General features: G+C 32.9%; 2 protein-coding genes and 1 long non-coding RNA gene across 4 annotated transcripts in view; 2 read left to right on the plus strand and 1 right to left on the minus strand.

The window, feature by feature from the left end:
- The first annotated feature begins 1471 nt into the window (after positions 1-1471).
- On the plus strand, positions 1472-10592 carry LOC128185777 (agrin-like). 2 transcript variants are annotated; one of them, XM_052855439.1, is made up of 9 exons: positions 1472-1565; positions 1654-1724; positions 4419-4531; positions 5369-5474; positions 7115-7202; positions 7728-7841; positions 8590-8703; positions 9800-9919; positions 10165-10592. In XM_052855439.1, exons 1-9 carry the CDS (start codon positions 1561-1563, stop codon positions 10253-10255), a joined length of 822 nt encoding a protein of 273 aa, XP_052711399.1. In that variant the 5' UTR covers positions 1472-1560; the 3' UTR covers positions 10256-10592. The 2 variants fall into 2 exon arrangements, with proteins under 2 accessions (XP_052711399.1, XP_052711400.1); XM_052855440.1 differs by having other exon boundaries at positions 1532-1565; positions 1660-1724.
- A 1450-nt stretch (positions 10593-12042) lies between these two features.
- LOC128184496 (NADH dehydrogenase [ubiquinone] 1 beta subcomplex subunit 8, mitochondrial-like) overlaps positions 12043-23762 on the minus strand; it is a 34201-nt gene continuing 22481 nt past the window's right edge. The window contains exons 4-5 of the mRNA XM_052854010.1: positions 15295-15388; positions 12043-12298 (exon numbers count right to left, since the gene is read on the minus strand). Coding sequence (XP_052709970.1) covers positions 12179-12298; positions 15295-15388 — 214 coding nt within the window. The 3' untranslated portion in view covers positions 12043-12178. The remainder of the gene's footprint in view (positions 12299-15294; positions 15389-23762) is intronic.
- LOC128184497 (uncharacterized) lies at positions 18257-19090 on the plus strand. Its single transcript, XR_008243738.1, has 2 exons — positions 18257-18578; positions 18708-19090. It is a non-coding gene; the product is annotated as an uncharacterized LOC128184497 (long non-coding RNA).

The following is a 23762-nucleotide window of genomic DNA, read 5'->3' on the forward strand; positions in this document are numbered from 1 at the left end:
TATGTACAAGTATGCACTAAACAAACTAAGTTCTAAAGAGTCATCTGATAGCCAAGAACAAAACTATCACAGACAAAAGAATGACGTACGTGATTGAGAGGGAGGAACTGAGGGTGATGTTTTAATAAATTTATTAATATGATAGTTCCACACTTAGATGTATGGACAAGGTGCTGAAAATATTACAGTCGAATCACGAAGTTACAGGACAAAGGCCAATTACTTTGTAATTATTTTAGTACAATGTAGTTGCCATAATAGTAAGGATACTGACGTAACTGTGATGTAGTATAAGCAATATTGGTGCTTAAGAAATAAAATAAAAGGTAGCACAAACACCAGTGAGCTATGTTTTAACGCGCGTCTCCTAGAGAATATCACGAAAAGGGAATAATACATGTTTGTGAGATACTGATATTAATTGATTTTTCGAATGAATTGATACTGCAAAATGTGCATTTATCCCTTTCCGAACAGAAATTATAGATATATCTAATATTTAAAATGATGCTGAATGTATTTTGTCAATTTACAAGCACTTTAATCGTCTTTTATTGATAAAGTGCGACTATCGACTCTGTACATGTAACAGTAGACCCAATGTATTTGAACATATTTAAAAGAACCTTTATGTTTTCACATGACAAAGATCAAAGTCATATCTTAAAATAAAAGAGCATGACGTCATCTACTGACTTTCTATCTATTCTTATATTCAAAATATCAAAAAGCACGTAGGCTACAGTGCTTCCCTCAATTTGACATATATTAGTCTTTGTTTGGTTATAATGATTCTGTTGTATTTTTCTGAATTTATTTTCAACTAATAATTTATTTTACGATAAAATAACCTTTGAGGAAATCATATTCACTTCTTTAAAGTGTGTAATTTTATACAATTCATTGTATAATCATAGTGAAATCAGACATTCAGCAGATTGTTCATACTTTTTTCTTCTTGATCAAGCAAAGCCTAAGTAAAAAGTAGAATTTACTTGATCAGGAAGAAAAAAGTATGAACAATCTGCTGAATGTCTGATTTCACTTAAATAGGGTCCCATGCAGTTAAAACTGTGTTGATGAGTTTATTCCCTGGTACAATATATTCTAGGTTTAAAAAAAAAAACTAACTTGCAGAACATTTTTATTCCTGATGCTATTTACTACCTTAATTCCGAACAAACGTAATCTTGATAAATGTTGAATAGGGGAGCCAAAACAAGATTGTAGTACATGAATAATCCTAAAGTTCTTATAAATGTGTTTTAGTAAAGCTGTGAGCAGGTTAGCAGGATATGTGTGTGTGTCTGTGTGTGTGTGTGTGTGTGTGTGAGAGAGAGAGAGAGAGAGAGAGAGAGAGAGAGAGATGTATACTACGTAGCAAGAAATGCTCAAAGGTTGATGTTATCTTTAATTCACACTGCTCGATACAATCCTTATTTTCTATCTGAATTTCAAATGACGGTTGTTGCAATGCATGTACAGCCTGTATTAACCGTTGATAATGAAGATCTGGATTTAAGTTGAGGAAAGGAGGTCTTAAACAATTTGTTGGTAAACATGCTGTTAGTATTTTACAAATCAAATAAGTATAAAAAAAAACCCAAATTGTCTATAATCTTAATTAAATATACATGGATTTCTGTTTTATAGTTTTAGGTTCTTAAAATACGTCAATCTTTGTGTATTGTTTCTGACATCATTAGGAACAACCAATTCCCAAGGTAGGTACTAGTTATAGTTCTTTGAATCAAATTTAGAGCATTATTTTAGAAATCAGCGTAAATAAAAGGAAACTGTCTTTTGTGAATTGTGTAAAAAAAGATTATATGATCATAAATTTTAATTGTTCATTTTAAATAATGAATATATACAGTTTAAATATGTACACAAAAAATACATATCTTAAAAAATAGGAATAATTAAATAAAAAAAAAATCTTGTTTAGACATGATGCAAGTTTTTTTTTTATACTAGTAACATATTTCAGAAGTGGCATTTTTAATATCATTCATTCGTTTCATTAATTTTAACATATCCTTGTCTTGTGAAAGACACTGGTGAAAGATATATTATCTAATGATAAACATGCTGCTTTACAAATATGTATCATTTAATATACAGAAAAAAGGATTAGATGGAAGAATTATTTTTGAATTACTAGTATATACATGTTTTGCGAATCTTAGATTTAGCAATATGTTTGTAAAGACATTGATCACAAAAAAAAACCGAAAAACACAAATTTCCATATAAAAAATCAAATTGGAAATGTAATTGACTGGATGGGCGTGACCATCTATTCAATGTCTGTAAGCGGAGAGTTCTGTATAAATATAATACTTATAGGAAAATATTTGAATTTAAAATCTAAAAATTTTCCCGTTTGTTTCCTTATTTAATGAATAGTATATGGCCAAAGTAATAATAATTAAAATTTCAAGCGTATATGATAGTTATTTTGACCATTCAGCCTGCTTTTGTAATACGTTGGACATTTATAAAAAAACAATCGAGCTAAAAGAAAAGACCATGAACTTTTTTTTAACATTAAATAACACTCCTTAATTGAGGTTAATTGGGAATAGAGAACAGTCTCCGTACAATAGACATGTGGTGATTTAATAGTTTCCGAAAGCATTTACTCTAAATCCTCGTCACAGAAAATCAAAGTTGTCATAAAATACAGATTATCTCTTCAACTGATTACCATAAAACAAAATGGTGGACTTCCGGCACGCACACTAGACATAGAAGTCAATGGCTGTTTATCATTGATACCAAAAAATATATATTAAATACTCCCAGGGCATTGTTCTCCGTTCCACGTTTTATGATTGAATCAGATCGTTTGATTGGTTAATTTACTGCTGGATTACTGAAGCTGGTCGTAAAATTATAAGAATCAAATACGGATTAGTACTTTTAAGTTGCGTTCTGCGATAACGGATAAAGTTTTATCTGTTTACCGCTAAAGAAAAAGTCATGACATGATTTTACTGTGACATTTTTATTTTTTATTTTTTGATGATTTTATATCTTATCACTTGTTTGTATGACTTCATTCATTGCAGGGATATTTTATTGAATCGATAAATCAAAAATAGGTTTCATTATATTCCCGTTTATAAACGAGTAGTTATTTGACTTTTTCGTTCAATAATTTTTTTTTCAAAGTTGAAATTGTGTAAGAAGAAATGAAGACTACAAAAATAAATATCATAAGAAACTTAGAAGGCATACAGTACTCGCTGAATAAAAAGAGGCCCATAGACCACATCGCTCACCTGAAAAACCATCTTAATACATAGTGAATTATCATCATACGATGTATTAAACAGAAATTCACTTCTTGATATGGTTTATTGGACTTTTGTTGCAACAGGGATTGTATTTTGGGATGTGAGAAGATTGGGAAATTTCGTAACATAAATTTTGGCATTAATGGTGCAATGGTTCTTGAAATGAATTTTTTTAAAGACACAAACCCTGTACTCACTGTTTCGTAATTTTTTCCTTATAAAAGGGGTTAGCCCTTTATTCTGGCGATTTAAAATCCCATTTCCATAAGGATGCTTTGTACCAAGTTTGGTTAAATTTGGCCTACTGGTTTTAGCGAAGAAGTAAAAAATTGAAAAGTTTACATATGGACAGACGGACGGACGGACGACGAACAACGGGTGATAAAAAAAGCTCACTTGAACTTCCGGTTCAGGTTAGCTAAAAAGAGAAAAAGCAATCTATTTGTTTTATAATGTATGCTTAGTGATATCTTTTCTTTTGCAATTTAATATACTTTGGAATTACTTTATGTTTCCATTGATTCTTCGTGTAAAAAATATTTTCTAGATTGAAAAGAAATTAATCTTCAAAAACTTTTTCGAAATGTCATTACAAGGGTTTAAATATTAAACGAATTTTCATCCAGATTTTGACATTGATATGTACAAGACGTTCTCAGAGACATAGAATTCTGCTTTCATTTTTTAAAATGTACAAAACCACTTTCTCTTATTTCTTAATTGTTTAAAAACAGTACTCCTCAATAAAACTGAATAACAATAATCATCTATTTGCGTTTTCAACTATACATAACATGCATGTAGACTGTTTGCGTATAAAATGCAAATTAATTACTGCAGGGGTGGCATTGCATGCATGATGATTTGTCGAATAACAACCTGTTTTACATCACTCAGATTTCCAGACAGTAGGACCACTCTTTCTCTTATTTCTTCATTGTTTAAAAACAGTACTCTTCAATAGAACTGAATAACAAAAATCATTTATTTGCGTTTTCAACTTATACAAAACATGCATATAGACCGCTTGCGTATAAAATGCAAATTAATTACTGCAGGGGGTGGCATTGTATGCATGATGATCTGTCGAATAACAACCTGTTTTACATCACTCAGATTTCCAGACAGTAGGACCACTCTGTTTGTACACCTGTACAGGTAATCATTGTCCTCACGGATACTTACCTGTAGGATGCCCAAGGTGTCAGTGTGCTCCCGATCCTTGCGTGGTAATCACTCTTTTATACTTTTATTATTTCTGTAAAAGTAAATCTTTGCTGAGTTTGTTTAAAATTATAATGCAATTGGGTAGAAAAACTGCTTTAATACAGATAAATTAACTGTAATTTAAAATTCAATTTTCATTAACTTAAGTATTTACGTATACAATTAATGCGTACATGTATATTGAAAACAAAAATCTCTTTTACTCTTAACGAAGCAGAAAAACCATTAGCTATAGATCAATGGAGAGAACACGCACGGTGCTTCAACCACCGTTTACACAAAACTGCTGCATTTCTATCGGAGATATTTCTTTAGAAGGCCTTAAAAGAGAAATCAATTGATATGATATTTGAGGCAACTTGCCTAATTTTGAAAACAATTGCATCTTTAATAGACTTGTTATACCTTCATACATGTAGATTTACGAAACGAAAAACAATAAAAACATAGTACCCGATGTTTGATTTTTGACATTCACCCGAGTACCCCCCGCATGTACCTACATAGGAAAAACTCGTAATAAAATGGTGTGTGGTATTTCAATCACCGCGTGTATAATTTAAAAAAAAGCAAGTCTTTGTAAATTTTGAACATGTACTATTTCTGTATATACCATTTTACTATACAATTTTTATTTTTAAAAGAATGAAACAAAATTGAGATCGATCTATTATGCGATCCCATTTTACAACCGATCAATGGCCACTGGGTCGCATGCATACCACAAAACGGACATTGAACACAAAACCATTCTTCTGTTAAACTTGATTTTATAATGATTTGTAAATAATTAATCATGATAGTTCTGTGTTTGCATCATTTTATCTCTCTTTTTGTAGTTAACACAATGTCCGACTGGATTCAGTTGTTCCTCCATTCCAACCGACTGTGGCTACCCAAGATGTCCCCACAAAGCGATTTGCCGACAGAATGTAACCTTAGGAGGTATACAGAAACTGTATACAAAGTTATCTTAGCCCTCTGTTATTTTCGCCCGTATACATTTGCAAACGGTTTTGTCCCATTCTAAATTAACCCAGACTGAGTTGTATTTATTTAAAGAGGTTCGCTCCTCAGGTTTTGGGTAGCCATTTTGGGTCACCTCTAATCTAATAATTCTGCATCACACATTAATTCTAGTAGTATGTTTATACTTAACAATGCCAAAAAAAACTTTACTGAAAAAAATTTATTTTAAAATAATCACATTTTTACAGGTTTAGTAAGGGATTTTGTGGCGGAAGGTTTTCAAGAAGGAAATGAACAATTTTCATAACTCACGAGTTTTAGAGTATTGCTACTTAAAAGCTTCCTAATTTTCAGCGCAGCCCGAACTTCTAGATAGTTTGTGTATTACGATATATTCATGGTGTTCTAAAAAACATATTCAAACAATATTTGAGATTTCTATCGATATATTTTGGCATATTTAGCTTATATTTCTTAGAAGTTAAGAAAATATTAACTTCAATTTTGGCCTAAAATTAGCTTATTTCATGCTATACTAGTATCTCAGTTTTTTGATATGTGACCCCTACTTGTTTTACCATTAAATGAGGCATGAAATGTATGTCTATTTGTATGCAAAGTTTTGGAAAGATGACATTACTATAATTTATTTATTTGCGTTTAAATTTGACAACTCCAAAATTTAGTAACATCTGTTGTTGTGTTCATTATGTTCTGGCCTTTGAAGCCACCAGTAAAGCATGAATTTTTAAACTTTGACTTAGATTTAAAATTTTATAGTCACTACAGGTGTTCAGATTCATAATGTATTAAAATCGTAACTTAATAATAGTTCAAACTATAAATATTTGTTTGATTTCTTCAAATTATCAATTTTTATGTCAAATTTTAGCAAAAATTTCAGGAAAATTATCATTTCTGTTTGGGGCCCTATATTTTCAAAAAATGGCATGTGACAAGAGTCACAAATAAAATAAATGAACATTTTAGGCCCCATCTTTATATCCAAGAGGTGTTCAAATGATTGACATTATTTCAGGTGTCAACAGCCTTAAAAGAGAGAAAATTTAGGACATTGGGAACTCGCCCAGTCTTTAATTCGCCCGATGAAAACATTTTCTAAAGGGGCGAAAATAAAACACATAATTAGTCTCCTTTAAAACACAGCATCTAAACATGTGATGCCGATGATTTGTGGCCATATAAGGGTACATTACGTAATCTGTGATGCGTATCCGCTGATCAGCGATTCACTAATATATTCATATTGTTCAATTTGATATATCGATTTTGGATGATTGATCATCTTCAAAAACAATTTAATCTTTACATTTCCTTTAAAGTTTCATTTAAATTCTTAAACAAGCACATTTTAAACAGAAAAAAATCATTTTCTCTTTGGACCGAACAAAAATGATATTAAATTCACGTTCCTCTCTGCTTGAATTGTATCTGAACTTTGCATATAAATACTTTTAAAAAAGAAATATCCTCAGAGCCAAGTGACATGCGGTGCCAAAAGGTGTCCTTGCATTAGTGACGGATTCTCAACTAAAAAAAATCTAAATAGCAAATATTGATGTTTAGTCATAGAATACATAATTTTTCTTTTCTAGAGCAACCTTGTGGATGTCGATCGGATTTTTCGCCGGTGTGTGGCGCTGATGGAAAAACCTACCCCAATGATTGTGTGAGATATTGTCTGTAAGTAGTTTCAGCTGTATAATACTTTTAACAGGTACATGTGTACGTGCTTGCAATTCGTGATAAAGTTCGTAGAGGTTTGTAATCCTTATAAAGGGTACGCGCTTGCAATTCATGATCAAATAGGTTTAGTTTTGTAATTCTTATTAAAGGTGTGCGATTGCAAATGATGATCAAGTCGACTTGGTTTTGTAATTCTTCAAAATTATTCTAAAAATAAAATTACGTCATCGGTGAAAGCTATAGTGAAAATGATTGCTTGGTCTGTACACAAACCTTATCTCAGCGAGATTCGTCGAGACTGAAAAATTTTGACCGACGAGACTGAAAAATTTTGACGTCGGTCAAAATTTTTCAGTCTCTAAGAATTTCGCTGAGATGATACACATACGCCGTTTCTCTAATTTATTGTGTCAACTGTTTTCTTATGTAACAAATAAAACTTAAACTACTTTAAAGATTGTGTAGTTGTATTGTATAACTTACAACTGTTAACCAATTACCATTTATCTCTGCTATGTTTAGTCGTGTAATGAAGGCCTATGACGGATCGTGCCACTGCAAATGTTTCCGCCATTATGACCCAGTTTGTGGAGCAGACGGACAAACCTACACAAGCAAGTGCACTCTGCAGTGTAGGTAGGAAGGAGATATGTCTTAAGAATAGAACCATTTTAACAAGGCCTTGGACTTTCAGTAGGACGTGACAATCTATTTCTTGCGTCAAAACAAGATAAAAATGACGCTGGTTTCAAGCGAAATATACACCGATTGCATAGCTTAAATATAGCTCAAAAGCCAGACAAATCTTGTTGATTTCAAAGAGCAATAGCTAACTGGCTAGCAATGAAATTGACATACCTACGTCACATTGCTGTTTGACACAACTACCCAAAGTCCAAGCTCTTGTTAAAATATGAATGCTAATTTCAAACAGATAAAGCCATTTAAACAAGACGTTGGACTATCTGTGCGGTATAACCGTCTACTTCTTTTCTTTCATTAAAACGCAGTGAAAATTCCGCTTTTGCCAACCAATATTATATGCACGGATTACGTAGGAACAGCGCAATAATTATTAAGCCATGACTGATTACACCACATGAAATTGTCTACGTCATAATTATTGGCGTTCGACACACAGGGGCCAAGCCCGTTTTAACATTAATTTCAATGTAACAATAAATGGTTACATTGAAATTAATGCTAAAACGGGCTTGGCCCATGTGGTTCGACACAACTACCAACCCAAGGTCCAATGTCATGTGAAAATAGCTATCATTGTTATCATTGACAAAATTTATAAGAGCAAAATAGTCGACGTTTCGTTTTATGAAGTTCAAAAGGCATTGGTAACGAAATAGTCCTGAATATAATGATATTTCAGGGATAAGGTGATGAAGACCGATCACGCGTGTCCCTGCAGGTGCCCGCTAACCAAGGACACGGTATGCGGTGTGGACGGACAGACTTACATCAACCCGTGTGTCCTGAATTGCGCGTAAGTCAAAACACGAACAATCTTATAGAAAACATTTCCATCATCAAAAACACTTAGTTTTCTCAGTATACAACGAAATAAAAGGAATTCAAAATTTGCTGCATTATTTTTTTGTCAGTGTTTTCCCATGGATTTTAAGAATATAGAGGATCTTCCATAAGGTTAATTTACATGGCATGTATATACTGTGGTCATTAAATTACATTTGGCTCAGTACTGTGTTTTAGCTTCTGGTTAATCAAGTATATCTCTAATTACCATGTACATTATTAATAAGCATCGTCTCATAAATAAAGTATATCGCTAAATGCCCTGCAAAAAATTAAATGAATAGATTCGTACTGATGTTCGCTATTTAAATCAAAACTAAGCAAAGAATTTTCGCTAAAAATATAGCACATTTGAAATCCAGTCAATATACAGCAGTGTTGATTCAGTGCATCATATATATCTAGACTGAAATATAAACAGTATCATTTATGTAGATAGAAAAAACTAATTATTCGTGAAAATCAACTACACATATGTCATCTCTCTCTAAGTGTCTTGCAAACACCAGATGCATACTAATAAAATCACAGAATGTACCAGCAGAGCGGCTGTATAGGGCCACGTATTTAATTGTTTTATGTCTTTGTAATGAAATGTGAGCTCAACTGTCACATTTCGTTGCGATGAAAAAAAAAATCTTTGACAAATTCTCATGCGAATAGATTATTTATTTATGAAAGTACGTCACAACATGGCGATTTTCACGCATTGTGAAACAGTTTATATCGAACGGCATAATATGGTGTCTATCTCTGTGGTGCAGTGGGTTTAGCTTGGGTCTACCAGCCCGCAGTTCCAGTGTTCGAATACAGCATGGACTTTCATTTTCATGAAGAGCGGTAAAAATTTAAAAAGTTGTTTTTCCCCTCAAAAATTATTTGTTGCTAAAAATCTATATCTTTAGGTAATTTTAATTAGAAGAATGGGCGTTAATGCAGAACTTTTCCCATGTGTGCGGAGGACCCTTAAAAAGACCAAATTAAAAAACATGGATGGAAATAAAAATAAAATAATTGTTTTTTTTATAATTGTGTTTACTTCTCAGTGGGGTCACGATGAGGCAGAGGGGGTCATGCGAGTGTTTGATGATGTGTAACAGCGTCCCCCGGCCGGTGTGTGGGAGTGACTCGGTTACCTACAGAAACGATTGCTACAGACATTGCGCGTATGTATAACGGCTCATGTATTACACAGTAATTCTAAAAGATCAGTAAGCAAAGAACGATAACTCTGGTGTATCACATTGATTTTTTTCTTTGCAAGTTTTTTTGTCCTTTTTATTTTGGAGGGGTGGGTATTTTTCAAAACTGATTATTTTAAAATATTTTTACTTTTTATTTTTTAAATAAAAACCCACAGTTCGATGAAAAAAATATCTTTAAATCCATCTTTAGGACAATTATTTTTCAGGGGAGTAACGATTGCTTTTCGAGGTTCCTGTACTCAACTGAAAAGAGCGCAAAAAGGAGGAACACAGCCTAGATTGAACCGTCAGCGATAAACAAACGTATTGAAGGACAACATAATGATTTACAACCTTATTAATATAATTAGATTTTTATGCTTCGTCATATTATACCTACATGTATGTGCCTGCATGACAAATAACAATGATTGTGATTTTGTTTCTTCTTCAGTATATATTATTTTACAAAATAAAGGAAATTGGAGATTAAAAGTGATAGAGAGAAAGGAAAAGAAAGTCTCGTTGGTATCAATCTGAGATTTATAAAAGTACATGAAGATCAATTGCGTTTACTATAGTTCATATGTAAAAGAATCCCAATGTAAAATACATGCCACGGTTTACATTTGTCACGCAGTCCCCGTGTTCTATAAAGGGGATGAGGTAGCATAGGATAGTGTATGTTCATACTATACCATCCCTACCATGCATGCGGTTAGTTTATATACGGGATGCGCAGTTTCATTAGAAAATTATTTAATATTCTACTAGTTTTTGCCGAGATCTCTGCCGAGATCAAAGAGATGTCGCGGACATTATCAGATCTCTGCCGGGATCAAAGAGATGTCGCGGACATTATCAGTCTTCAATATATCACGAACGTCATCAATAAATTATCAGATCTTAAACCAAACACGAGTCGATCATGTGTTTATAACTAAAAAACTTGCTCTTTTTAAAAAAAAAAACAAACCTTGATAAAAAGGTTAAGTGTCCTTTAGAGCAATGTTTATTCCGTTAAATGTTTATTTGAAAGAGCTAATCGTGGCTGTTCCAAGACCCTCCCCCAACACATTGTCACTGCCTGTTCCTTCAAATAAAAAAAAATATTACGTTAATTATCGAATTCATTAATCTAAATTAATAAAAAAAATCATAAATAATTCAAGTGTGTATTTTATTCATCGAAAAATATATCGTCTGCATTCGATTCCGATCGATGTACTTGTAAACGAACATGCCGATGTTATTACTTACAAAACCTTTGGGGTTACGCGGAACAGCTGTCTCAACCAATCAGATTCATCTCGCATGAAGATAAACAGATCAGCTGATAGTCGGAGCTGTTAGGCCTAGTAGAATAGAAATAAAGTTCTTGTTATCGTGAATGTTGCAGAAAAACCTCTGAGGTCGAGAAACGTTGTTTAGAAATGCAACATTCACGAAAATTCGTACTTTATTTCTTAAGCAATACACGATATGTTACAAACCTCGTTGAATTTCTACGGCTAAGGGTACGAAGCTAAACGCAGAACTAATTTAAACAATAAAAATGCTTTCTTTGGCGATTCATGCGGGATATGAAAGGGGCAACATTGCAGAAAAATTACATAACCCATGATTTCGTGCAGTCCGTGATTTTCCTAAGGTCGCTGTAGGTTTCGACCAATCGATAAACTGGACGTGTAGATTTCTATAGAGCTATGTACTTAGTATAAGTTTCCGTATTAAAGAAATAGAGGGAAAATGTAAATATAATGCAATGGTATATTTAGATCGACTAAGTATGACTCCCTGTACTTCTTACGGGGTTTTAATTGTAATTCACAGCTGTGTAGACGCTGACAGATCGGGCTGAAATCTACACCATTCTAGGAGATCGTTCGAAACCTAAAGCAACCTCAGAAAAACAAAGGACTACACAAAATATTCATAATGATGTCACTCAAATTACAATTGTACCTTCATATTCCGCATGAATCACCTAGGAAGCATTTCATTGTTTAAATAATGTTAAAGTTTTATTATTTATAAACAATGTTTAAATAACGTATAACCATAAATCCCTATAAAACCCACAAACTCAAACAATTTTTCATTACTACATTGTATAACATAGAATTTATTTAATTCAACACAACAGAGTTACACAACATCCGAGTTAAATTTTTTGACTGTAACTCTTAAGAGAGTCCCACTGTAGTACTGTGGTACACGAGGGTAGTCCCCAGAATCTCTTCATTCGCTCCCCTCGGCTGGCTCAGCAGGCTCAAACGTGTAGTGTATATTTCGCTTGATGTTTGATTTATGCCAATAGGTACCATGGCCTTCGTAGGTGAATGGAAACTGTTTAGGTAGCTACAAAGGTAAGGTAATAGCCGTGTGAGAGGCTTTGTTACTGTAAACCAACTTTTATTCGCGTCAATTTTATTTCGCGATTTACTTCCAATAAACTGGTTTGCGACCAAGCCTAATCCAGACCTGTGTTGTTGTAACAACCATTCGCGGCAAGAAATATTCGCGACGAAGAGTCCCTCACGAACCTCGCGAAAATTTCTCACACGCGGATAAAAATTGGTTTACAGTATCTCTTGCTCCGGCAGGGATACTGTGAACAGAACTTTTATTTGAAACGAATCTTCCAGACTAGAGTGATAATACTTGCGGTGACATTCTTAAACCAACAGCCGAAGTAGATAATGTTGAGCAAATTAAGGGGATTGGAGAAAAATATATCAAATAAAACATATTTATTCGAAGATTACAGAGCTCACCAAGACAAGGCACCACCTAATAGAGACTACAATTATAATATAAAAATCATAGCTTATGATTAAAAAAAGGATTTGATGCAATAAAAATATAATGTCAGGTCTTTTTTACACAATACGATATACTTATCATGATTATTTTCTTTTAATAATGTAACTTAATAAAATAATATTATTAAAATTTATTTCGTATAATATTTTGATTTAAAAAGGATCATATGACACGATAATACGAAATGATACAGTATCATAACACTTCATATTATTATACTGTTGATTCCTAATCTTACGCGAGTACTTAATTCCGCGATCCCGTAGTTTTGTATCAAATCGGGAGAATATGAAATCGCCAACGCGGTATTTTTATCCTTATCTCATATAGTTCGTAACTCTCATAAAGTAAAAACGAGATTTTAAAATCCGTGAGGGGTGCTTCTCGCGATTTTAAGCGGATATTAATTCCTTGCTTTTAATAAGGAATCTACAGTGACAGACTTTGATGCAATACCATGAGAATCCTGGCCCCGGGGCCATAAAACCTAGACGTGCGTACTTAATACCTAAGTCTCTCTTTTACAAAAGGAAAATATAGTGCAAAAGTGAGACTGAGATCAAAAGTGAGCTCGTCTTACTTTTATGGCCTCGGGGCCTGATATATCTTTGAGTAACAATAACAAGCTTGAGTTAGGTTGGACTAAAAAAATCATTTTTTATCTTAGCATTCTGGACAACTGAGATCAGGCTCTGTATCTGAAGCTGGCCTTATGCTTATTATCCATAGTTAGATAAACCATGAAAGTCACAGTTGGTTAGGACAAGCATTTTCTTCCCATATTCAAAACATGCTTTGAACTTCTCAAAAAACTTTCACCTATTCTTGCACTTGGATTATCAAGATCAAGGTTTGTATCTGAAGCTACCTCTATATTACACAATTAACCATGCATGTCTAAATTAGTATGAATTATATATTGACCTCAATAGGTAACCAGCTCAAAAACTAACACAATTTAAGACGTTCTTAAATCCTAAACTGTCGAAGCAGCTGGATAATCAAGATTTCACTCTCTATCTGAAGCTACCTATTGAATTCATATACATGTATAATCATCCACGCAAGTTTGAATTATAGTTTATACCTAGATACGTGACTTTCTCCAAAAAATTAACGTTTAACCTCTTTCAGAAGCTAAGATTTAGCATCCAGGCCTGTTGTGTGCATAAGTATCTCAAAATATACCATCCATCCAAGTTTGGTATAGACAGCACCAATGATAACTTACATGTAGAATTGGCCATCAAAGAGCATCAGTGCTCTAAAAAACTTTAATCTGCTCAAAAACCTAATTAACTTCAGCTTCGATATGTATATCTCTATAGTGGTTGTCTTATCTTGGGTAATAAAGGTATTTTATGAGCCTCAGGATACAAACATCAAAGATTAAGTACACTCAGGTGCCAAAAGCATGTCAATTTTTTTCCCTGTAAATTTCATTGTAAATCAACATTTTTCAAAGAATCATAAATAAGTAACCCCTTGACCGGAAAAAACTGGATTTGTGAATTCAAAATTTCTCTGACATTTTTGGCACCATATTTAAATATTTTTCCAACATTCAGTTTCTGAGGTTTTATATTAACAGCCAAAAGTAAGATTTTTGCTCACATTTTGCAAAAGATTTTAAAATACATGCAGTAGAATTCTTGCAAAAAATTTTCGTGTTGTGTTTGAAAGATGAAATTTTACAAATGAGTTGACAAAAAACTATTTTAATGTATGTCAAAAGGTGCAAATTTAATCTTCTTTAATCAATGTTTCTTCAAAATCTGACTATGAAATATAAAGGCCTGGGAAAAAAGAAAAAAATTGACATACTTTCGGCACGTGAGTGTACATGTTAAATTCAACAGAAATTCTAAAACTCATTTTGGCCAATTTATAGGAAGCTGTTTTTGAGTGATACATCATCCTTTAAGGTGGTATGGGACACCTCCATGTTGGGACATATTGCTTATGAAAATAAACAATAAAATGAAGTGTAATTATATAATAAAGTAGTTTCTTTCCCAATAATGTTACCTACATGTAACAGTGTAGCGCAATGGGTAAGAGGGTTTACTACGAATCTGCAAGTCATGAGTTCGAATCCGGCTGGGATGTTTACTTATTTTACATCTCCAAATATTTTCAAAAGCTATTTTTTGGTTAAATATTGTAAAATTTTTAAATTCTAAACTGGTAATGGTATTCTAATTTTGATGTACTTTAATCCACATCAATATTGACAGATATCCAATGCCACCTTAAGGCCCGTATTCAACATCCAAATCTGCTAAGTCCTTAAGTATGCCCAGATGCACTAGACGAGCAGGTTTGGTGAAGTTAGGACCAGTAATAGATTTTGATATGAGACCTGCTCCCAAAACTTTGACCGGACAACAACTACACCCCTGATGCCAAAAAGTATAGCATAACCCCCACACCACCCCCCCCCCCCCCAATTTTTTCTCGGTGAGCTAAAAATTACATTGTTGGGACTGGGAAACAGAACATATATATATGTAGCCCAAAAACAGACTTACCGCTTCATCATGTCGCGCAAAAAAATTGTTGCAAAAGTAGTGAAGCAAAACAAAGGTTCCAATCATTCCAAAGAAAACAACCCGCATTTCCTTGCTACACAAAATAAATAAAAGTAAAAATTAAGTTAATCATCTTTTCAAATTGTCTTTTCACAACCACACACACACACACACCTATATACAGCAATAAAAATTGAAACAATAGTTTTATCCATTGAGTATACTGAGACTTCTTAGAATCTTTTCAAGTGACTTACATTTTGATGTATGAAATAAGAAATAAATAACAAAACAATTTATTATATAAAAACAAGAGGCACAAGAGCCACATTGCTCACCTGAGCATCAATAGCCATAAATCTGATCAAATCAGCTTTGTGGTACTAAATACAAAATATCAACTAAGGTATCTTACTTTTCAAGTGTTTGAGTATGATTTAATTTAAATTATATCCAAGCTCCAGGTGCCAAAAGTTGTAAATGTTTGGTAAAAAGAGACCTTCAAGCCTTTTATTGTTGATCATTTAAAATATTCAAATTTATTTATATGAAAACAACATGCATACAGCTTATTTCTAAAAGCATACAATGCACAGGAAATTAAAGGGACTTGGACACAATTTTAGAACAAAATTTCAATTTTTGTTTTTTATATGTAAAATGGTTAACTTGCACATTTTGAATGATTGACCAAAATTTGAATGTTAAAATTCAAGTTATAAGGGAGTTACAGAGGTAAGAACTCATTGTTATGTAAACAAAGCTCGATTCTTACATTTGTTTACAGATCATGTAAAGTATGAAATTACCATTTCTTTGACATAATTACTCGTGGGAAACAAGGCAAACCTATTCAATGTGTTTATCAAATATATTATCAATAGAAGAAGCAACATTTGATTGAAACTTATACCAATAAAACACATTTAAAAAATAAGAAGGCTCAAGCTTTGTTTACAAAACAAAGAATTCCAAACTCTGTATCTTGCTTATAACTCAATATCTGACTTTCAAATTTTGACAAAGCATTAAAAATACTCATATTATCCATTCTAAACATTTAAAATGGAAATATAAAATTTAAAATTTTGAGGCTTATATCGTGTCCAACTCCCTTTAAAGTAGATTTCCTAACATACGGCCGTAATAGATTGAGAGTATCATACTACAAGTGGAAAAAATTTGATACATTTTCACTACATGGCCATATTGTCCAACCATTATAACCAAACATTTAGTTTTCCTCAGAAATATACGTGGGTAGAGTCAAGAAGAATTTCTAAGGATGGATACATTTTCACTATATGTTCATAATGTTCCTGTCCTAGGGCCATAACTTCTAACCCAGGGGATATGAATTTCTTAATTATTTTATAGTAGTAGAGGGATTCATGGACATTGTAATCATGCATTTAGTTTTTCTCAAACATGATTTTAGAATAAAAATGAAGATTTTTGAAAACTGGTCTATTTTTGCATATCTGGCCCTGTCCATGAGGTCACGTGGTTACAGTATGGTTATATATAGAATATCACACTCTTGTTTTGATCTCGGCCCTGGTATCAGCCCGAGCTGTTGGTATCAGCCCAAGCCTGAAGGGCGCGGGCCGATACCATCCGAGGGCTGATACCAGGGACGAGATCAAAACAAAAGTGTGATGTTGTTTATATCATATATCTAAAATCAAAGACTTTAATTCAAATTTAAATTCCAAATTAGGAATATGATTTATCATGAAGAAGCTATAGATTTTTTTTCGGATTTACAAAACTTGTTCGTTTTATTTCTTTTTATATGTGTTAAAACTTTAAGAGTTGTCGGACTTTGTTGACAAACCATCGTCATTTGAAATACAGTAGAAGAGAGTCTGTTGTCAGAAATGAAGCACTATCTTCTAGAATTCAAAATTATCGAGAGAGAAACTTCCCTCCTACGCAGTTATGAGTCAAATTCTGACTGTGTGATATTCTTATATATATCGTTATGAGTCAAATTCTTTCACTGGGATTTCGTAAGTTTCCCGTCAGATTCCATTCATAATGTTCATAAGCGCGTCCATTACTTTAACACCTTAATTTTTACAGTCTAATCTCTGGTTTTCTAAGATTAAGTCTCGTTCCATCCTTCTCTATATCCTCCATAATTTAAACGTTGATTGATATTAAATAAAGCGTGCTATTGTTCTAAATTCACAAGCGTTGTGTAGGTTACCTCCTCTTACTTGGATACACATCACTCTTTGGCGCTATTTTTGAATTATTATTTTTCAATTTTCGGTAATAAATAAAAATATTCAGATGTGTAAGGTGATAATTTGTATTATATATTCGTAATTCTATCGTTATTTCACAAACTAGTTTTAATTTAAAGCGGAGATATATGGAAATTATCGATTTCAAATTTGAGGGCAATACACCCCCTTGACGACGGGCTGAGATAGAGAAATATCAGCCCCGAGGGCGATACAGCCCTAGCTTCCGGTTGCTGTCTCACCTAGTCCAAAACATGTGTATCAGGGCTGATACACTACTAGGTATATGATATAAATTTGTCCTATAGATGCTTCCAACTCAAAATAGTAATAACTGGCCTTGTAGTTTTCAAGAAGTTAAAAATGTAAAATTGTACACACATGAGGCCATAATAAAATGAGTGTTTGTTTGGAATTGCCGCCCGCCTCATCTAAATACCCCCCGCTGGAAAAATTATATAGGCAAAATATGAGGAACTTTTTTTATATTGTTTTGTTTCGTTTCACCATGATTTCAGGTTAATAAATAGTTTGTTCGTCAAATGGTTTTTTTAAAATCGGGTTCGATCTTCTCTTAAAATTCACACACTGGATCAATAAAATGTTTTCTTTGAAGTATTTATAATATTGAGATTCGAAGGTTCTCAAAAAACGCGCCAAAATGTCAAACTAGAAGATGGAAAACGTGCGAATCCTGCAGAACCATCGATCATTCTTTTCTGCCTTTAAAATACGTAACATACAGCGATTACTGGTGCAGATGAATTGCGAGTATGTTAATAGAATGAATGATGATATTGAATCTTTGGTATTTGATATGATTTGGTCTGCAAGCATTTTCTCTTACTTGAACTCTTACTTTTTTTTAATTTAAAAATATCACATCTGATTTCAGGGAGTAAAAAACAGCTTTCTGATTGCCCAAAATATAAGGTCAACAGTTACCTGCTGTTTATGCGAAAAGATAAGATGTATCTATTCAAAGAAAATTCTGACACTTAGGGGCACTAGGAGCTCTTGTAATACCTGCAGGTAAAGCATTTATAGATAAATCAAGAATGCTAAAAATTGATATTTTTTATTGCAATTTTCAGGAAATTGATGCAGTAAAATTAATATTTGCTGCATGTGATTCATTGAAGTATTGTTTCTTTGTTCTAGGTGATGTTCTTCGTGGAAAAATGTTTGTTTGTTTTCATGATCAGTTAAACTGCACAATGCACACAGCCATTGAGTTTGCATACTATGCAGAGGCAGCCAAAGGCACAAGAAAAGATCTTTACTGCTATTGTGCTTCAGCTGATTTTCAAAAAGGACCAAAATCTTCTAAAGAAATTCCGCGTGGATCTTCCAGTTTGTGTGAATTGCCTAAAAAAGGGCTAGAAATTCCAAAAGAAACCCTATGAAATGGACTGTTAAAATCAAATCTTAAAGTTTGACTATCAGTTTTTGTTCACTGAATGTGTTATTTTTTTTAGCACCCTTTTGTATATGTTTATCTTGTTTGACATGAACAAAGAAAAGAAATAAACATTTTCACTGGGTTTTTTTTTGGAGATTTTATTCTTCATCAATTTTAAAAATAAATTTCTAATTTGAAAAAAAAATAATTTACCTCCCTCCCTCCTGGGTCTGAAAACCCCAAGGCGGCAATTCCAAACAAAGATTTTTTTATGGATGGCCTGATGAAGGACAAAGACCAATTGCAATAGGTCAAGTGAGTGACTCAAGTGGTAAACTACCTTATTTTCTCAATTAATTTATATTCATTAGGGCTTTTCGACTTTCGGTCGAAAAGACCTATTGTTTTTGTTCTGTTTTATTATTATTATTCTTCTCGACAAAGTTTCGTCAGCGATTTTTTGAAAACGGAACAGAAAAATAAAAATTTAATGTTAGATTCTTTTAGCAATTGTTAAGTTCTCCCGTATGTCTTTTTCTAGACTTCCGGTCTATATACTTCCGGTTTACACATGCAAAAAACGAAATATTAAAAGGACCTTTGTATCTATTTTATTTTTTTATTATAAAATATGAAATTTTGGATTAAGATACTTCATAGTTTGATATACAAAATTGTAAGCGACAACTTTTTTCTATCTCTTGCTGTTTTTGAGATATTAGACTTCAAACTATGAAAAAAGGGGGGATGAAAAAAGTAAAAATTGAAATAACCACCAAATTTGTTAAATGAGGAATGGGAAATGTTAAAACTGTAATAATTATCATATATTTAAAGATTCGTTTGAAACCATTGAGAACTTCCGGTTTTATAAGTTGATTAAAAATCGTCTATGGGTGTTTTAATGTTAAACTGAATTCACGCGTGCCGCGTTTTCTCAAACAGTTTTCAAGTAAATATTTTCATATTTAATTTTTATAATGAAGGACCAAATACGCAGACCGGAAAAGGTTTTAGGATTCAAATTTTGAAAAATAAGGGATCTAGAGGGGTCAAAGTTGAAAATGGCCCTTTAGCTGTATCTTTTTTATTTTTCATCCGATATTTAAAATCTATTCAGTTTATTGTTCAGAATAAAGAGTTCTATTTTAAAATTATGGTCCGAGGGGCCACTTTTAGACTCCTTATAGGGGTTTAGAAGGCTAAAAGATAATAACCTTTTTAAATTTCAAATATTTATTTAGTAAGAGTTACCTCGCTTTGCTCTAAGAATGTAGAGCATAAATACTATAGGCATACCAAGTTTTGTGTCTGAGAAATGAATACTTACTTTAAATTGATATTTTGAAAAAAATTCGTCTGGAAATTAGAAGTGTAGCATCTTGTAAAGTTCTGGAGTTATCTTTCTTTTCACATTGCACCACCCATTTATTCCTATCTAAGCATCTGGTTATACCAAGGCGTTCAGAAATTTTGGAAATAGATTTGAAATGATTTTTTGTAGACATTTTTAATAAAAAAGGGATAATGGGGCTGTCGAAAAGCCCTTACTTTTTGTTGCAGACAAAAAAAGTTCTAGTTCTTTTTGTCATTATATCTAAAAAAAAAAAAACCCCCAGAATTAAGGCCTTGTCAGCATGCTTTAAAAAGACCCTGAACTTTGATTGAAATCTCATTCATTCTCTTTGCTAAATATGTATTCATTTCTTTAATCAAAATTCAACAGCAGAACAGAAGAGTAAGTTTTTAAAATAAAATACTAACATATGTCGTACCGGTATTCTAAACTAAATATTAAAGTCAGAACTCCTACCTTGAGGGACATGAAATTTACAGTTTTGGTAGAATGCTTAATGGTCTTTAATATATGCAGTCAGATACTATTCAGTATCAGCAGAAGAAAAGGAAAACTTTTAAACATTTCATGCATTAACACTTTATGACTATTTTGGCCCCGCCCTAGGGTCAAAATTTCTATCCCTGGATATATAAAGTTTTCAAATGGTAGAGGGCTTCCTGGTCGACATAACAATGGATTCCGTTGTATGAAAGTAAAGAAGATTTTGGCTCTGCCCTCGGGCCCTGTGGGGCAAGAGTCATGAAATTTACATTTATATTCACCTTACCCCCAAGATGCATCAAACAAAATTTGAAAAGAATTTGCAAAGTTTTTAAAAAAAAAAGTTAATAAATGATCAATTGTTAACACAAGATCCTCAAAGCCGGACCGAAAACCAATTGCAATAGGACACCTGTCAGTGAGTGAATCAGGTGACCTAAAAATATGTAATACAGAATTTCAAATAAAAAAAAAAAGCAAAGACAATAAAAACAAGAGACCCATGGGCCACATTGCTCACCTAAGCAACAATAGACGTTATAAAATCAGCTTTACGGAGTAATATACCAAAAAATATGGACAACGTAGTCTAACAGATCCTGTATTTAAAAAAAAACATTTATCCCCTGGATATTCTGTTTATCATTGATCCCTTTTTGTCACAGTATAGTCATTTCACACATTTAGCATAACAGTTCTCAAGAAAAACTAAATATCTAAATTAAAGGGGCATGGTCACTATTTTGGTCATAAATTATTTTTTCGATTTTTAATATCTATAATGCTTCAGTAAGGCATTTTTAATAGGCAACCAAACTTTGCGTGTCATTTGTTGAGTTAAAAGCGAGTTACAGAGCTTACAGTTCCTCACTATGTAAACAAAGCTTTTGTTTACATTTTGAACGTTGAAGTGAAAATTCCAGTTTTAGACCTAAAATGAATGTGTTAATTGTTAGGAACTGTTTATTTATGCTTAAAATGAATATTAAGATTACAGACAAATCATCTTGAAAAAGATTTTTACTGGCATATTGAACCTATGTAAACAAGAGGCCCAGGGGCCACATCGCTCACCTGAGCAACAATTCCCTTAATTCTGATCAAATTAGCATTATAGTATCAAAATATCTGGACAACTAAGTACAGTAGATCTTGCTAAAATTTTTTTGAAAATCTGCCAATTTTTATCCACCTCTTTTTTGGGGGGTAAATACCAAGCCCCTTTTGTTGTTGTACCTGAAAGAAGATTTTTCTTTATTCCTATATACCCCCCCCCCCCCCCCCCCCCAATTTTCGTTAGGGAATCATGGTTTCATCAAACTTAAATCTGCATAACCTGTGCTTCAGACTAAGTACTGAGTTTTGGACCGAAAACTTTCCCAGAATATTTTTAAAGATTTTTTCTCTATATAATCCAATGTAAAAATTCAAACCGCCATCACGACCCCGCCCTACCACTAGGGACTGTGATTTTTCAAACTTGAATTTACACTACTCAAGGATGCCTCTACACAAGTTTAAGCTTTTCTGGCCAAATAGTCTTTTATAAGAAGATTTTCTCTATATATTCCTATGTAAAAATTCATCCCCCATTGTGGCCTCACCCTACCCCTGGACTATTATTTAAACAAACTTGAATCTATACGATCTGGGGATGCTTCCAATCAAATTTGGGCTTTCCTGGCCTAATAGTTTTGAGAAGAAAATTTTTAAAGATTTTCTATAAAATATAAAAATTTATCCCCCATTGTGGCCCCGTCCTACCCCCAGGGACCATGATTTGAACAAACTTGAATCTACATTATCTGAGGATAGTTACATGCCAATTTGAGCTTTCTAGGCCAAATAGTTTTTTAAAGAAGTTTTTTAAAAGATTTTCTCTATATATTCCTGTATAAAAATTTATCCCCCAATTGTGGCCCCACTCTATCCCCAGGAACCATGATTTGAACAAACCTGAATCGACACTACCTGAGGATGCTTCCATTCAAATTTGAGCTTTCCTGGCCTAATAGTTTTTGAGTAGAAGATTTTTAAAGATTTTCTCTATATATTCCTATGTAAAACTTGATCCCCCCCATTGTGGCCCCACCCTAACCCAGGGACTATGATTTGAACAAACTTGAATCTACACTACCTGAGGATGCTTCCATTTTAATTTCAGCTTTTTTGGCCTAATGGTTTTTGAGAAGAAGAGTTTCACAGATTTTCTCTATATATTCCTATGTAAAACTTGATCCCCCTATTGTAGCTCCACCCTACCCACAGGGACCATGATTAGAACAAACTTGAATATACACTACCTGAGGATGCTTCCATTTTAAGGTGTAATATCCCTCTGCTATTAATTTTGCTACACATTTTTTTTTAAAAATTTCATATTGATTTTCATCAAAGTCAATATTAATCGATTCAGGCGAACGTTTTTTTATTAGTTGGATTACGGATCCGCCGACCGAATTTTTTTGACTTTTAGAAAAAAAATAAAATGCACTTTTCTAAATTTTTTTTTACTGACCGACATAAATTTAAAGAAATACAAAAAATAAAATAAAATGGCTGGTGAAAAATATCAATAAAAACCACATAAATTGGTTTCATTCACGAAAAAATTACCTTAACTTTTACACTTTCAGTTTTAAAATTTATCGAGTTTGGAATACGGACTTCTCTATCACACATGTGCCATGTTGTCTAACGGTGGTTTGTGTTTTATCATTTAAATGGCATACTTTCACATATCTGTCATTTGCAAAAATGACATTAAACTGTCGTTTAAGACCTTGAAACAGTGTTGTCACATACTGGGGGCAAGCGGTGTCAGAAGTTCTTGAAAGTGTAAGAACCCACGTACATATTATGTTTCAAAGTTTTGGAAATAAACATGATAAAGTCGTCAGACAGAAGTACGATATATGATGGAGACATTTTGCATCAGTTAAAGCAACAATATTTCATTGTAAGACCAATTTCA

The sequence above is a fragment of the Crassostrea angulata genome, chromosome 5, assembly GCF_025612915.1.
Source record: "Crassostrea angulata isolate pt1a10 chromosome 5, ASM2561291v2, whole genome shotgun sequence".
Taxonomy (NCBI): Eukaryota; Metazoa; Mollusca; class Bivalvia; order Ostreida; family Ostreidae; genus Magallana; species Magallana angulata.

Excerpts from the sequence above, each read along its gene's own strand:
- LOC128185777 (XM_052855439.1), top strand. Across the intron at positions 7,203-7,727 it reads GATTGTGTGAGATATTGTCT|TCGTGTAATGAAGGCCTATG; the intron begins GTAAGTAGTTTC and ends TGCTATGTTTAG. Across the intron at positions 7,842-8,589 it reads AAGTGCACTCTGCAGTGTAG|GGATAAGGTGATGAAGACCG; the intron begins GTAGGAAGGAGA and ends ATGATATTTCAG.